This window comes from Ictidomys tridecemlineatus, chromosome 1 (assembly GCF_052094955.1).
Source record: "Ictidomys tridecemlineatus isolate mIctTri1 chromosome 1, mIctTri1.hap1, whole genome shotgun sequence".
Lineage (NCBI taxonomy): Eukaryota > Metazoa > Chordata > Mammalia > Rodentia > Sciuridae > Ictidomys > Ictidomys tridecemlineatus.
The window spans coordinates 47,485,025-47,501,859 of NC_135477.1; the positions used below are offsets into that span (position 1 = coordinate 47,485,025).

At 40.7% G+C, this 16,835-nt stretch overlaps 2 protein-coding genes across 4 annotated transcripts in view; one reads left to right on the forward strand and one right to left on the reverse strand.

The window, feature by feature from the left end:
* Samd8 (sterile alpha motif domain containing 8) overlaps window positions 1–11,191 on the reverse strand; it is a 59,945-nt gene extending 48,754 nt beyond the window's left edge. Inside the window, exon 1 of one of the 3 annotated variants that reach the window (XM_013358895.4) lies at window positions 10,937–11,191. In XM_013358895.4, coding sequence (XP_013214349.1) covers window positions 10,937–11,110 — 174 coding nt within the window. In that variant the 5' untranslated portion in view covers window positions 11,111–11,191. Of the gene's footprint in view, window positions 1–10,880 lie in introns of all 3 variants that reach the window. The other 2 variants (XM_005325874.5, XM_021726704.3) reach the window with 2 other exon arrangements.
* Window positions 11,192–13,940: 2,749 nt separating this feature from the next.
* On the forward strand, window positions 13,941–16,645 carry Dusp13a (dual specificity phosphatase 13A). The gene is made up of 3 exons (XM_040271961.2): window positions 13,941–14,119; window positions 14,882–15,099; window positions 16,444–16,645. The coding sequence occupies exons 1-3, from the start codon at window positions 13,971–13,973 to the stop codon at window positions 16,641–16,643; spliced, it is 567 nt and encodes a 188-aa protein (XP_040127895.1). The 5' UTR covers window positions 13,941–13,970; the 3' UTR covers window positions 16,644–16,645.
* Window positions 16,646–16,835: the final 190 nt, after the last annotated feature.

Genomic DNA, 16,835 nt, shown 5'->3' on the forward strand with positions numbered 1-16,835 from the left:
CATCTTGCTACTTCATATAGCAGCCAGTAAGTAGATTCAATAACATCAAGAACAATGTAGATAAATATGCCACTACAAATTAAAGAAAAGGAGAAAATGCAAAACAAGAATGCATCTAGCTGTCAGGCATGGAAGCACACCCCTGTAATTCCACTACTCAGGAAGATCCCAAGTTTCAGGCCAGAATCAGCAACTTAGTAAAGTCCTCAGCAACATTAGCAAGACCCTGTCTTAAAAGAAAAAACAAAAAGCAGGAATGTAGTGCAGTGGTAAAGTACCCCTGGGCTCAATTCCAGTATCCAAAAAAAAAAAAAGAGAAAGAAAAGAAAAGAAAGAAAGAGCAGCAACCGAAATAATTTTCCCCTTTTAAAATTAATTAATTAATTTTATTTAGGTACATATGACAGCAGAATGCATTTTGACTCACTGTATACAATTGCAGCACAACTTTTCATTTCTCTGGTTGTACACAATGTAGCACTGCATCACATGAGCAGTCATACATATACCTAGGGTAACCCATCTCATTCCACCATCTTTCAGGCCCCCATGCCCCCTCCCTACTCTTCCCTCCTTTGCCAAATCAAATTTCCTCCATTTTTTCTATGGCCCCCACCCCATTATGGATCAGCATCCACTTATCAAAGAGAACATTTGGCCTTTGTTTTTTGGGGATTGGCTTCTTCACTTAGCATGATATTCTCCAACTCCATCCATTTACCTGCAAATGCCATAATTTCAAAATAATTTTTTTAACCACTAAATTCCCCAATGCCCTTCCAAAAAGAATCACTAAAAAAAAAAAAAAACAAGAGCAGGCAGTGGGGGTGCAGGCCTGTAGTCCCAAGGACTCTGGAGGCTGAGGTCCTAAGACCTTAGAGAGACCCTGTCCCAAAATAAAATTAAAAAGGGCCGGGGATGTAACTCTATGGTTAAGCTCTCCTAGTTTCAATCTCTGGTACCAAAAACAACAACAACAAAAAGCAAAAATAAGACAAACACACAAACAAACAAACAACAACAACAACAAAAAACAAAAAACATGAGAAAAAACTTACTTTTAGATAGCTGGTTATTTCATTTCTATGAGTATAACTGGACAATTTTCATCATAAAATTTCCTTTATTTATATTTTTACTATAAAACTTTATGGTAATTGTTCAGTGTTTTTCAGGCAGTGTTTTATTTTGTTAGTGCTAGGAATTAAATCCAGGGCCTTGGGCCTTACACATGCTAGGCAAGAGCTCTACCACTGAGCTACATCCCCTACCCATTTCAGACAGTTTTATACCAATACATTTGGAAAGTCTAAAGAGATAACACAACATCACAAATTTGGTAAATTTGCCAGGAACATAATCTGGTAATCAACCTCACAGGTTAAAAATCTTATCTTGTGCATTTACAACATACTAAAAAGGCTTCTGAGTGTTTTACTTTTATGGTCAAATAATCCTTATAATGACTATATAAAGTAGGTGCTATTAATTTCTCCACTTTACAGATGTGATAACTAATATAAAGGGGCTAAGCAACTTGCCCAAGATCAGCTTATACTAGTAAATATTACAGATAAGTTTTCAATCCAGACAATATCATTTCAAAGTTTATGTTCTTACCTACTACAGAACATATGGGAACCGAGGGTTTCTGCACTACTGTAAGAGATGGATCTCATACATATTAAATATTTTCTAGTTGTCAGCAGAGGAATTCATCAAAGATGTTCAGTTACACTAGATAAATACAATAACAACAAGACTGGCTAATAATGAAGGCTTTTTAAACCACAAGTTTTGTACTCTTCAGTCACAATTTTGCATTCAATAAATGCCTTTTTCTTCTCTTCTCCACCGTCTTCATTTTGCCCCTCCTGCTCTTTTCCTATAGCAGAAATTGAATTCAGGGACTGACATATGCTAGGCAAGTGCTTGTGCTCTATCACTGAGTTACATCCCCAGTCCAAAGTGCTTCCTTTATACTAGTGCTAGATATTAAGGTATTGGGGATACAATCTTAAGATGTCACATTTATTAATCTATTAAATATTCACTATGCACACAGTATGTGAAGAGCACTACGCTGGGCAATGAGACATGTATCTAGATTCTACCTTCAATAATTTGATGGTCTAGAAAGGGATATTGAAGAGTCATTTAAAAAGGAAAAATGAATTCTAATTGCTCGTTCTTTACATAATTGGCTCACTCAAACCTTAAACAACACTTAAAAAGTGGTTTCTTAGGTAACTTGTTAAAAATTTGGAAAGTCAAGGGAGTTGGAAAAGAAAGGTTACAGAGGCAATATCTATAGAAATTTAAGAAATCTTTGAGGTAACCTCACTCCATATTTCAAGGAACCAATATCTTTCATGAATATAGTTATAAAACCTCTTAACAAAATATTAACAAACAGAATTCAGCAATGTATAAAATAAACTATACACCATGCCCAAAGAGGGTTTATTTCTGGGATGCAAAGTCTTTGAAAATCAAATCAAACAATGTTATCTACTATATTGTTATCTACCAGCTAATGAAGAAAAACACAAAACATACAAATAGATACAGAAACACATTTGACAAAATAATAAACAACCAACTGTGATAAAAACTATCAGAAAACCAGGAATAGAGAAGAAATTCCTAATATGATAAAGAACATCCTTTCTTTTAAAAACCTACAGTTAACATTTATTTAAAGCTAGAAAACTGAATGTTTTCCTCCTAAGATCAAGAATATGTCAAAAATGTTTATTCTTAACACTGTGTTCAGCATAACACTAGAAGTTCCAGCCAGCACAAGAGGCAAGAAAAGGATATTAAAGATGAATATTTTGGAAAGAAATAAAAATATTTCTGTTTGCAGATAATGATAGTCTACAGAGAAAATCCCAAGGCATCTACCAAAAAAACAAAAAAGAGACTCAATTAAAAAGTGAGTTCACAAAGGTTGAAAGGACATAAAATCAATATATAAAAATCAAATATAGTAGGGCTTGACCCCATTTGCCTGTAATCTCAGTGACTCAGGGAGGCTGAGTTAGCAAGATTGCAAGTCCAAGGCCAGCCTGAGCAATTTAGTGAGACCATGTCTCAAAAAAATTAAAAAATAAAAGTAAAAAGGGCTGGACATGTAGCTCAATGGCAGAATACATCAAAGTTCAATACCCAATACCTCAAAATCAAAAAAAAAAATCAATTGTAGGAGCTGAGTGTGGTGTTATATACCTGAAATCCCAGAGACTCAGGAAGCTGAGACTAAGAGGAATGCAAGTTTGAGGCTAACCTGGGCAATTTAATGAGACTCTGTCTCAAATTAAAAACCAAAAAAAAAAAAAGGGGGGGGGCCGCTGGGTATGTAGCTAACTATAGAGAAGCCCTGAGTTCAATCCCTAGTACCATCCCCAGCACACATACACTCCCCCCAAAAAATCAATGTAGGGATTGGGGGTATAGCTCAATGGTAAAGCACTTGCCTAGCATGTATAAGGCCCTAAGTTCAATCCCCAGCACTGCAAACATTAAAAAAAAAAAAAAAACAACTGTATTTTTATGTACTGGCAATTATCACATGGACATATAAAATCATTTATAATCACTTTTTTGTAAAAAGGTGATGGGCTGGCATTGTGGCTCAGTGGTAGAGCGCTTGCATAGTATGTGTAAGGCACTGGGTTTGATTTTCAGCACCACATATAAGTAAATAACAATAAAAGTCCATCTACAACAAGAAAAAAAATGTTTTTTAAAAAAGGTGAAATGTCTAGATAAATCTAACAACACAACATAGGCTCTGTATAAATGAAAATTATAAAATAAAAAAAAATCTAAATAACAGATATTCCATGCTCATAAGATGGCAGATACAATACAATAAAGAAATCAATTCTCAAAGCAATACAAAGGTTAAACACAATTCCTATGAAAATACCAGCAAGGTATTTTATAGATACAGATAAGAGCATCTTAAAATTTACATGGAAGTTTGAATTAGAATAGCTAAAACAACTCTGAACAGAGGGAAAATCCTTCTACTGAATTTCAAGATATACAGCTATGGCAATCAAGACTATGCGCTGCTGGTAGACAGAAATATAGATACAGACATACAGATCAATGGAATAAAATAAAGAACCCAGAAATAGCCCCACACCAGTATGGCCAACTGATTTTTTTGGGGGGGTGAGGGAGCCTTACGAGGGATTGAACTCAGGGGCACTAGACCACCAAGCCACATCCCCAGCCCTATTTTGTATTTGATTTACAGCCAGGGTCTCACTGAGTTGCATTTTGCTTTAGCTGAGGCTGGCTTTGAACTCGCAATCCTCTTGCCTCAGACTCCAGAGTCACTGGGATTACAGGCCTGCACTACCACACCTGGCTTGGCCGACAGATTTTTGACAAAGATGAAAAGCAACTTAATGGTGGCTAGCTAAAAAATAGTGCTAAAGCAACAGGACATCCATAGTCCAAGAAAAACAAACAAACAATAACAACAACAACAACAACAACAAAAAAACTTTATCAAGCCTCACATCTTCAGTAAAATTTAATTCAAAACGAATTATCATTTAAGTGTAAAGAATTAATCACAAAACTTTCAGACAATTTAAAAGAAAACCTTTAAGGACACAGGGCAATGACTTCCTAGACATGACACCTAAAAGCTTAATAAAATAATAATAATAATAATCAATAAAACGGACTTTACAAAACTAAAAGTTTTTACCATATCAAAGACCCTGTGAAGGGAATGCAAAGACAAGCTACAGACTGGAAAAAATATCTTCCATATTTGTAAGAAAGGACTCATGTTTAGAATATATAAATAACTCTAAAAGTTAAACAATAAAAAATACAGTTAGAAAATGGGAGAAAGTCATAAAAAGGCATGTCAAAAAAGGTAATATACAAATGGCAAGTAAGCACAGATGTTTAACATCACTAGCTATAAGGGAAATGCAAATAAAGACTATGATGAGGTACCACACATATTAAAGCAGCTAAAATAAACTGACACTACAAAATGCTGTTAAGGATGCAGAGAAACTGGGCCTCTTATACACTGTGCACAGAAATGTAAAATTATATAGCCATGCTGGAAAAACAGTTTTGACAGTTTCTTATAAAATGTACACAGTTAGTTAGGGTATTGGTGCACACCTATAATCCCAGCAGCTCAGGAAGCTGAGTCAGGAGAATCAAGTTCAAAGCAAGCCTCAGCAATTTATCAAGGCTCTAAGCAAACTCGGTGAGACACTGTCTTTAAATAAAATACAAAAACGGCTGGGGAGTGTGGCTCAGTGATTAAGCACCCTGGGTTCAATCTCCCAATACTCACTCCCCCACAAAATTGAACAGAGTTACTATTCAACCCAGCAATTATACTCCTGGGTATTTACTCCAGAAAAATGAAACTTATGTGTACATTAAAACCTATGCACGTAAGCATATAGATTCACAGCAGTATTACTTGTAATAGTTGAAAACAAAAAAAGTCCTATAATATATGAATAGCCAAACTGTGGCTCTCAGACCATGGAATATTACTCAGCAATAAGAATGAAAACGTGGAAGAAAACAAAGAAACTATTGATATACACAATAACTTGGATGAGTCTCAAACGGATTAGGCTGAAGGGGAAAAAGTTAACCTCAAAATGTCACATATTGTATGATTCCATTTATGTAACACTCTCAAACTGATAAAACTATATAAATGGAATACAGATTAGTGGTTGCCAGGAACTAGACATGGTGTGCGTTGAGGCTAGGGGAAAACTATAATAGAATAACACAGGGAGATCTTTGTAGTGATGGAATGTAAGTTCAATATCTTAATTGGGGAAATGATTACACAAATCTATGCATGATGAAACAACAACAACAACAACAACAAAAACTATGTAAGCACATTGTACCAATGTCAATTTCCTGGTTTTGATACTGTTATATAATTATGTAAGATGTAACTATTGCAGGAAACTGGGTGAAAGTACATGAAAGTACCATCTTTGCAACTTCCTGTAAATCTTCATTTCAAAAATAAAAAGTTTAAAAACTTTTATTGAAAAGGAGAATGCTCCTTAAAAATAGCACATGTAGCATATGTATATTTTTTAAATAAAGAAAATACAAAACTATTAACCATTATTACAAATAACACAAAGTTTTTAATACAAAGTTTTGTATTTTTATATTGTATTTTTTAATACAAGGTTTTGTATTAAAAATACAAAACTATTAAACTATTAGGTGGGCTCTTTCTACATTAATTATTTCTAGAATTTCTATATTTTATACAATAAGCATGGTATACTTGGTAATCAGAAGAAAAATAACTTTTTTAAATAAATAAATAACTTTTATTTTATTTATTCATTTTCTTATGTGGTGCTGAGGATCGAACCCAGTGCCTCACCCATGCTAGGCAAACACTCTACCACTGAGCCACAACCTCAGCCTGAAAAATAACTTTTAAGAAAATAAAAACAAGACAGGCACAGTGACATATGCCTGTAATCCCTGTTACTCAAGAGGCTAAAACAGAAAAGTCACAAATTCAAGGCCAGTCTTAGTAATTCAGTAAGATTCTTTCTCAAAATTTAAAAAGAGGCTAGACATGTAGCTCAGTGACAGACTGCCTCTGGGTTCAATCCCCAGTACTGCCCAGAGAGGTGGTGGGGGAGGGAGAAAATGAAAACAATATTATTTCTCACTGTTCCAAACACATCACTTTAAATAGATATGAATTACATCAATTATTAACTCACATATGCCTATACATACTAATGAAATATTGATGTCTTTTTTTTTTTTTTTTGGTACCAGTGATTGAACCAGGGGTGCTTAAGCCCCAGCCCTTTTTTATTTTGAGATGGGGTCTCTCTAAGTTGTTAGGGCCTTGCTTAATTGCTGAAGCAGGCTTTGAACTTCTGATCCTCCTGCCTCAGCCTCCCAAGCCACTGGGATTACAGGCCTGCAGCACCATGCCTGGCTCAGAGACATTTTTTTTTACTTCCCTGACCATGCACTTTTATATACTACACTAAAAAATTGTTGAGTATAACAAAGAACACACTTTTTTTCCTGGCTCCAACTTTTAAACCAAGACTTTACCTATTAGGTTGCACCTATTTCTATATCACATCCAGAACTGTCTGAGCTTAGTAAATAAGAATCTGATATCACTATCCACTTTATTTCTTTGATCATACAAAAATTTTTTACCCTACAATCCAATTTAGTGGTAAATTTAGTGAAGGGTTCCTGACCTGGCACATAGCATACTAGTAAAGAAGCTAAGTATATAAAATTCTAAATCTTACTCTAAACAGTATAAAAATATTTGGGCAGACTAGCAGTTGGACATATTAACCAATACAATTTTTACTTTTAAAATATGCTACACTGGGCTGGGGTTGTGGCTCAGTGGTGGAGCACTTGCCTCACATGTCTGAGGCACTGGGTTCAATCCTCAGCACCACATAAAATAAATAAAATAAAGGTAGTGTGCCATCTACAACAACAAAAAAGTATTAAATAGGTAAAAATTAATTTTTAAAAAATATGCTACACAGGAGCTGAGAGTGAAGCTCAGTGATAAAGCATTTGCCTAGCATGCACAAAGTTCTGGGTTTCATCCCCAGCACCTCCAAAAATAAGTAAATATGCTTCATCCCAAATCTAATCAGCATAATGGAAAATGAGATACTGGCTCAAGATTTCATACTCTATTACATACTACGAAAACTTATTGAATTTGGACTCAAATTTTAATGTACAGTTTTGGCAATCTCTGCTTCATGCCATTATTACATTGATGAAACTAACATCAATTTAATTTAGTCTCAAAGTTCCAAGCTAAAATGATTTGCAGTAAAACAGTAACACAGTTTAACTCAGAAGAAGATTCTAACTTAGGAGAATCCATGGTTCTCCCTATGAGAATTTCTTCAAGAATTTCAGCACAGTGACTCATGTCTGTAACCTCAATGGCTAGGAAGGCAGAGATGGAAAGATTGAGAGTTCAAAGCCAGCCTCAGAAAGGGCGAGGTGCTATGCAACTCAGTGAGACCCTGTCTTTAAAAATCAAATACAAAATAGGGCTGGGGAGTGTCTCAGTGGTCAAGTGCCCTGAGTTCAATCTCCAGTATCCCCCCCAAAAACAAAAGAATTTCAAAAGAACAAAAAAAGCATCAAGATAAAACTTATGTTTCTATGTGTCTCTTGTCCTCTGCCACAAGTCAAAAGCTTAGCTAAACCCACAACCCACAATAAAAATTTAAGACAAATACAATATAACTCACCACTCCCACAACATCATTCTTGAGATACACATAAAGCACTATTTTATTATCAAACACTGTGGTAAAATTATTATAACCAAGTTTTCTTGTTAATAGACTCACATTATATTACATTCAGTATTGAAATGATTATATTGCTGGAAAGGCTCAGTGTATAGTGAAGCCACATATCATTTCAATATGGAAGCATAAAATCTCTAAACAGCTAGACGTTTCAGCTTAAAACTTGGTGATGGCTCAAGGCCCAAGATTCAATCCCTAACACAGAAAAAGGAAAAAAGAAAAAATAGGTGATGAATAGTCAAGAGGAAGTAAAGGATCTTCTCCATGTGTGCCCTGTCCTGTCCATGCTCCCCTGTTTTTAATTAAGTTCTTGATTTTTCAAGAACCACAAGCCCTAAAGTTAAGAATCACCGTCATGATACTCATAATCAAGTGGTTCTTTCTGTTCTTTTCCTACTATTACACCCCTCTACTGAGTTACATCAGATCTTTAGAGAAAAACAACAACAAATGCCAGGTTCCAAAAGGATTCCCAAAACACATGCAAGCAAAAAATAAAGGATAACAGTATATGTAAAACAAGTAATACCTTATTTGTAAACAAATAAAACACATAAGAAAGTTAAAAAACAACAACAACAACAAAAAAACAGATTTTCCTTCCCCAAATCTCTGCAAAAAAGTAAGACATTTAATCTGGATATGAAAGAATATAGTTGCCTTTAATAATCTTAATCCACTTATTTAACAAATACCACAATCTTTCAAAAGAGCTTTCACAGGTAACTTAACAGAATATGGAATTGTATTTCTTTCTCATATAAGTCAGTTTGATGTCCAAAAAGAATCAAAGCTACAGAAAACTTTAAATTTAAAAAATGAATGCAGCATTCACTAACAATATTTTATGAAGTTAATCTTTTAAGAACCTTAGTTAAAAGCAAACCTAAGAATTTGCTTCTCCTTTGAAGAAATAATTATTGTTCCACTGAGCATTTGAAGGTAAGAGATACAGTCTATACAAAACTAATTCAAAGGCTTATTGCAATCGGTAAATTGTCATCCTATGATGATTAGACAGCAAATACTTGTTTAGAGCAGAAAATACTTTTTAAAAAGTTCAAACTGACCAACAACTTGCAAAATCTTTAATCAGATAAAAAGTTTTAAAACATTACATGAGACTAAGATCCCTTGGAGTCACATTATAATTTAATAATTAGAAAAGGAAATTAACTTATTTCTTCTACAGTGAATATAAATTTTACAAGAATTTTCTGATTTTTTAAATTATGGTTTTGATACTACATCTTCTATAAAAAGCATATATGCCACCTATCCCAGTGATATTAGCTGCCAACTACAAGAATTTGCTTTTTAATTTTCCTAGATTACTCTATTGAAATATTATTCATACAATATCTGCAAAATGGTACTAGAATATTAATCCTTCAAATCTGTCAAAAGTAATCTTCAAGAGGAAAATCTGGTAGGCTCAGGGGCTGTGACGATTTTACTTCTAGTTTTATGTGCCTTCTTAACCCAGATACTTAAATTGACCATATTTTTACCCTGTAGCAAAGACGTATGTCACCCCAAACTGGGAAAATGTTACCAACTCACACTGAGGGACTGTAAAATCAAAACACCCAAATTCCTCTTTCACGTTTAAATTTTCAAAATTTAAAGTTAATGTATTAAATCTTTTTTTTTTTTAGGATTTAAACTTGTCTGGTATTTAAATTTATTTAAGAAATACAAAGAAAAAGAGAAGTACATCATTACGGTTAAAAGAAATCCAAATGATACCTTTAATTTCAGAATTAACTCCTTTCAATCTTAAAACATCACTTCCTTTGCACTACTTCCCCCAACCCTGCAGACAAATCAGTGAATACCGCCCCTACCAATCCAGATTGTTAAAAGGATCCACTGTCCACAAAGAAAGTACTATGATCCAAGTAACTGCCCGAGTGATCTTTGATGCCTTGAAAGACACCTACTTGTAAAAATGCCAAAGTCCTAAATTAGATCCCCAAGGGCTCCTTTTCTTTCTTGACCACACTTCTCCTTTTCAATCCTTCTCTCAACCCTTTGGGCCAGATGACTTTCCATCCAATAGCCTCTTCCACTCAAACCTAACTCCTGCCCTCCAATACCTCTGTCCCCACCCGGGTCAGTCGGCTATCACTTCAACACGGTTCCCTCTTCCCCGCCCTGGGGTTAATCCCGGGCCAGGCCTGCTTCTGAGATCCCTTCTCCCCACTACCAAAGCCCTGAGCATCTCCTCCTCCGGGTGCACATTCCCGGGGACTCCTTCCATCAGTGCTCTGCTCTCAACAGCCCTAGCCTCTCCGCGTCCTCCAGTCCTTCTCGCGCCTCAGCCTCTACCTGCCCCTCGGCCACCGGCGTCGTCACCCCTTCAGGCCGTCGGCTCAACAACCTCCATTCCCTCCAGATTCCATTCTAGAGCGGACTCTCTTGGCCCCCTCAACCGTCTCCCCTCGGTCCCTCGGGCTCCCTGCCCCTCGACGCCCCCGGCTCCACCCCAGACTCCTCACTCACCCTTGGCTGCAGGCGCCCCCCAGTCTCCCCTCTCCTCAGCCTCAGCGCCCGCTCACCTCCGCGATGAGAGTCGGGCTTCCCCGACCCGCCTCCGAGTCGGCGTCCGAGGCGCCGTCGGAGTCCCGGGCCCTTCGCGCCTCGCCGGAGTGGAGCACTTCAAGCGGCGGGGGTGGAACCCGGGGCGGAGAGCCGGAGTGGAGGCGGGAGCGGTGGCGGCTGCGCGCAGGCATCGCTCCGGCTCCGTCACCGCCGCTCCGGCAGCTGCTCCGTACCGAACCGGAACTGCTTCGGGAGGCGGAGCACTACCGGCAGGAGGCGGAGCATTACCGGAGAAGGGGCGTGGCCAAGGCCGGAAGGGACGCGAGATTCCAGCCCACCGGAGAGAAGAAGGGAAAACGCTGCAGGGGAGCCTGAGAGCGCATGCGTCAGGCCCGCCGCCAAAGAGGGCTGGTGTAGATTAAGGGAGGAACCCGTGGGATTGGTAAACGGAGTTGGGGATCCGGAGGAAGTTATCCTGATTCCTTTGCAGAAGACCAGCTCCTTTTCAAGAGCCAACCCCCAATGATCATGGATATCGCAGACCCCTTTTATTCACTGACAATGTCTATGCCAAATGCCATATAAATATCTCAATCCTCGTTTCAGCTCTACAAAGTAGATCATACAACACAGAAAGGCCAAAAACATCATTGCTTGAATATCACAGTAAATCTGTGCCCAAACTGGTATTTTATCTAAATCTACATACCAACCCAAATTCTCAATCTACAATGCTATTCCACCCTAAGAGAAGCCCCCACCCCACCCCAACCTAGCCCTAGCTTTGGCAGAAACCAAATCTAAAGCCAGCTGCCTGGGTTCCAGACCCTTCGTTGCCTTGCCTCCCCATACAGTACCAGACCAGTTTTTCTGACACTGAATGGGATGGGAGCATGTTTCAGGTAGACAGGAGTGCAGACTGTTTCCAGGGTATTCCCTGGAATTGTCTTTACCCTCAAGTCAGACTCAAGACCAGGAGCAGCTGGGAACATGTCCAACAGAGCTCATACCTCTCCCAGACCCATCAGGGTCCCTTATGAAGTCACACGAGGGAGGGCAAGACATCTCTCTTTTGCCAACAACCAGCTCTGGCAGCTTATCAAGATGGGCAAAAGGTATGACTTATGCAGTTGAGGGGGAGAAATAAAGAATGTCCACACGCTTCTGCCCTTTTCAATGCTTTATTCACTCAAGTCACTCAATACAATTTCACTCTATAGGTTCTTAAATCAAGAAAATGACAATCCTTAATGCTAGGCACTGCAATAGACATAATCAATTCACAGCAAACAATTCTAATTTAATTCTAAGCACTGAAAACACACTTAATCATGACGGGCTAATGACAGATATTCCCTCTGCATGCTAAGTTCAGGTGTCAGATCAAAAGTTTCAAGCCTTGAGCTCTAAGTCCAGCAGATGCACACTCATTCAGACATGGTTATCAGATCAGGAACCAAGGCAGGCTTCTCCTGGGGTGGAGCTGATGGCTAGTTGAGGAGAGTGTGGTAGGGAGAAGTCGTGGCTCTCACCAGGTTCAAGATGTGGCTGTAGAGTTTGAAAGGTGAGGAAGTTGCAGAGGATCAGGCAAATGATAAGAAGAGTTGGGATGTCAGTCCAGATTCTCATCAGGCTCTCCAGCGAGAGGGCTCAATGTCAGCTAGCTGAATGTCTGTTCATTTGCTCCATACTAAATTTTGGGTCTTGTGACCACCCTTTCAATCCCTATCAGCTGCCACCGGATTTCTCAGTGATGTCATTTGCCCTGGGGTTAAAGCATCTGGTCTGGTGGTCCCCACCCTGATTATCTTGCCTTTCCTCCTTATTGGGATGAGGACAACATGACAGAGACTTCACTATGAGCTTATCAGGGTGGGGAGAAGTGACTTGTTTGTGCTTGAGGGCCATACTGGAAGGCTCCGCAGGTGTACCTGGTGAGACTGCAGGTTTCAAAAGGAGTTTTAAAATGGAGTTGCTTAGACTCAGGGCTAAGGCCATCCTTACATAGTTTTTGCAGATAACCTACTCAACCTTTTATCAGTTTCTATCCTGGGGCTGAAAGCCCTGATAGGCAGAAGACTCTCCCTCCTACCCTCAAAATGTTTCTGATGACAGGCCCCTTTGGCTCTTAAAGTCTAGAGCAATGTTCACTTCTCTTTCTTTGATATACAAGGCCCCTTCAACCTTTTTTTGAAGAAAACTGGCCATTTTCATTACAGGACTATTGTTCAAACCTCCTGTAAACCTTGTGGGTACCCTTTCGATGCTGTACTCCATGTCTCCTCCCCACATTTCTCTTGACACTACAACTCAGAAAACTATGAGCTCCACAATCCAGAGGCCCATCCAACATTCAGGTCCCACCTAGTTTGTGGCCCTCCCAGACCTACAAAGTTTCTTCTATCATTCATCCTTAGAACCAACCACCTTCTCTCCAACCTGTTTTAACTTAGTCCTCAGAACCAAATTAGACTTATTGGCCAGGCACAGTGGTGAATACCTATAATCCCAGTGGCTCGGGTGGCTGAGGCAGGAGGATGGTGAGTTCAAACCCAGCCCATCAAAAAGCAACTCAGTGAGACCCTGTCTGTAAATAGAATACAAAACAGAGCTGGGGATGTGGCTCAGAAGTCGAGTGTTCCTGAGTTCAATCCCCCATACCAAATAATAATAATAATAATCATCATCAACATCATCCTTATGCAGGGCTCTAAACCTATTAATTAAAAAACTGTTTCTAAGCATCTACAATGTGTTAGAAATAGCACAACCTTTGTTTCATGTAACCTTTGGAACAATGAAAGATGTGATTATCCTTATTTTATAGATAAAGAAACTGAGGTTAAGGGAGATAGTGATTTGCAGGGGTCTATCTGATTCCATGTTCTCAAGAGTGTGGGGGTGGGGCCTGGCTTGGGAGAAACAGGCCTCTGGGACTTGCTGAGTCACTTACTCCCGTCCCACCTGTCCCTGCCAATCTCTGGGAAGGAGAAATGACACTGGAGAAGCAGAGGAGTGACCATAGAGGCAGAGGGGTAGGCAGGCTGGCCCATGGCTGAGGCCTTGCTCCCAGAGCTGGAGGGAGACGCCGAAGCCACGCCTTGCCCTAGCGTCCTAGAGCTAGAGGAGCTCCTGAGGGCAGGGAAGGCCTCTTGCAGCCGTGTGGATGAAGTTTGGCCCAATCTTTTCATAGGAGATGCGTGAGTGGTCACTGGTAGAGGGGTGTGAGGGTGGTGACAAGGAGAAGCAGTTTACCTTACATGGGTGTGGGTGGAAATAAGGGGGAAAGTTCTGTTCTTAGCACCCCGAAGCCAGGGACTTTCTCCAGGACTCCCACCTGCTGGGACAATGCAGTGACTAGATATGGCCACCAGGGGGAGCATTTTTTTTTTTCCTACCTGCAAAAACGGGAACTTCCCAGAAGTCCTGGAGTCTTCTGGCACATCCAGGACAATTGGCCAGAGGACTGGGGGAAAGTACATGGGGTATGACATGGGGTAGTTAGAGATCCCCCTTTCTGATTCCAGCCTCCTTATTCTGGACATAGAATGGGTGGAGAAATCTGACTGAGGGTGAATCAGGGAAGGTGTCACCTCTAGACATTTGCAGATTAGAGGCAGGTATAAGCCGATGACCAAGAGAAACCGGATGTATGTGGGAGGATGTGGGGCAAGAAGGGAGAGGAAGGGCTAAAGCAATCCCTTCTTTCCTACCCTGCCCAAGGGCAGATTGCCTGAGGAAGCCAAGAGGTTCTAAAGATAACCCTACACTACCAACTCTCCCTCCAGAAAGCTCTGGGGGTGGGGCATGGGCAGCAGACCCTAGCTGGGGCTGGCTGGGCTCTAGTTCCCTTTGAACACTTAGGGTTTCATCCTTTGAAACAGGGAGCCATGCAAAGCCTCCTTCTTGGACCCCACAGCTCAGCCAGCATCCAGCCCCCTTCCTGCTCCCCCCCTCCTCAGGGCCACGGCAAATAACCGCTTTGAGCTGTGGAAGTTGGGCATCACCCACGTGCTGAACGCCGCCCATGGGGGCCTCTACTGTCAGGGCAGCCCTGATTTCTACGGCAGCAGTGTGAGCTACCTGGGGGTACCAGCCCACGACCTCCCTGATTTTGACATCAGCACCTACTTCTCCTCTGCAGCTGACTTCATCCACCGTGCCCTCAGCACACCTGGGGGTAGGACTTGGGGCCAGAACCCATATCCCACCCTGCTCATTCAAGGGAAGGATGCCCATTTCCCCTCAATCATCAGTATGCTCCCATCCCTGGTTTTTAGAAATCTTCCATTTAGTGCTCCAACATTTTATCTAAAACCATTGCTTCACATATGGGGAAACTGAGGCCAAAATTGAAGGCCATGCCTTGAGTTCAAAGGAGCTCTCGGGCCGGAATCCAGGTCTCACAAACAGCAGAATGATTCTTTCTCTGCAACACTTAGCCTTGGGAAAATTTGGTACCTTATGTGTCTGCCCTAAAGTACTTTCAAATGTGTGTATTTGGGGTCGGGGTGGAACAGGCATAGGTTACAATAAAGAAGCCTGGAGAGGCAGGAGCTCCTGCTTTGTGTTCATCCTGAACGACAGCTGTGCTTCCTGCTATATGACACTGGGCAGGCCAGTGTCCCTCTCTAGACTTCAGTTTCTTCATCCATGTGATGGGAATGACAAAACAACAGCTCATATCACTCTTTTTAAAATGCCCAAGGCACTTTGACATTCTTTTGTTATTCATTCATCGGCTATTTATTGAATATCTTCTATGTGTCAGATGCTAAACTAAATTCAGGGAATTCAGACTTGAACAAGGCAGGGTCCCTCCCCTCATGAAACCTGCCAGTCAAAGTGTGAAGTATTGTGAGTGCTACTGATGTGGGAGGGAAAATGTGAAGTGCTATGGGAACACAGGGCAGGGGTGGCCAGCCCAGAGGACCAGGGAGGTGGGGGACTTCCCTTTACAAGGACATTCATTGGGCCACATGCAGAAATGATGAGCTGCTCTATGATTCAAACAATACCTTGAGTGATCAGGAAAGCCCTTGGAAGGAAACCATGTATCAGCTGAAACTTGATGAATGAATAGTAGAAGTTAGTCAGGCCAAGATCAACAGGAACATTTTTCAAAATAGTAGGAACAACACATGCTTAAGGCTAGAGGTCAGAGACCATGACAGTTTCAAGGAACTGTGTTCCTTACCCTGTGTTCCTAGAGATGTGGGTTGGGATAGGTTCATCTTGAGATAAGGCTGCAGTTGTCAGGAAGGGCCAGCTCTCAGATGGTCTTGTAAGTCATGTTAAGGATTTGGACTTCATTCCAAGGATAGGCCAAATAGGTGTTGTTACTCATTTGAAATATCATTTCAAATGAAAATCATTTGAAACTGAGATCCATGATGGCTGAGTGACTTGCCTGAGGTTCCAGAGTATACCCAAGGCAGGGTAGGGAATGGAACAAGGGTCTCCACCCCAGGCCTGGATGGGATGGCTGGTGGGAAAGGGTCTTTTACCAGGATGTCTCCCTCAGCCAAAGTCCTCGTGCACTGTGTGGTGGGTGTCAGCCGCTCTGCCACACTGGTCCTGGCCTACCTCATGCTGCACCAGCAGCTGTCCCTGCGTCAGGCAGTGATCACTGTGAGGGAACACCGGTGGATCTTCCCCAACCGTGGCTTCCTCCATCAGCTCTGCCAGCTGGACAAGAAACTGCGGGGTACAAGCCGGAGCTAAGAAGCCAGGTATGGAGAACACAGTCATGAAGACACAGGTGCCATTGGCAATGAGAAATCACGTAAGGGCCTGGGCAAAGAATACAGGGCTATGTGTGGCTGGAAATGGTGGTAGGGGGCCTGCCATGCTCCCCACGCCTCAGGGCTCCTCTTGCCCATTCAAGGTCTCACTGGAGCCAGGCAGGTAGTCCTT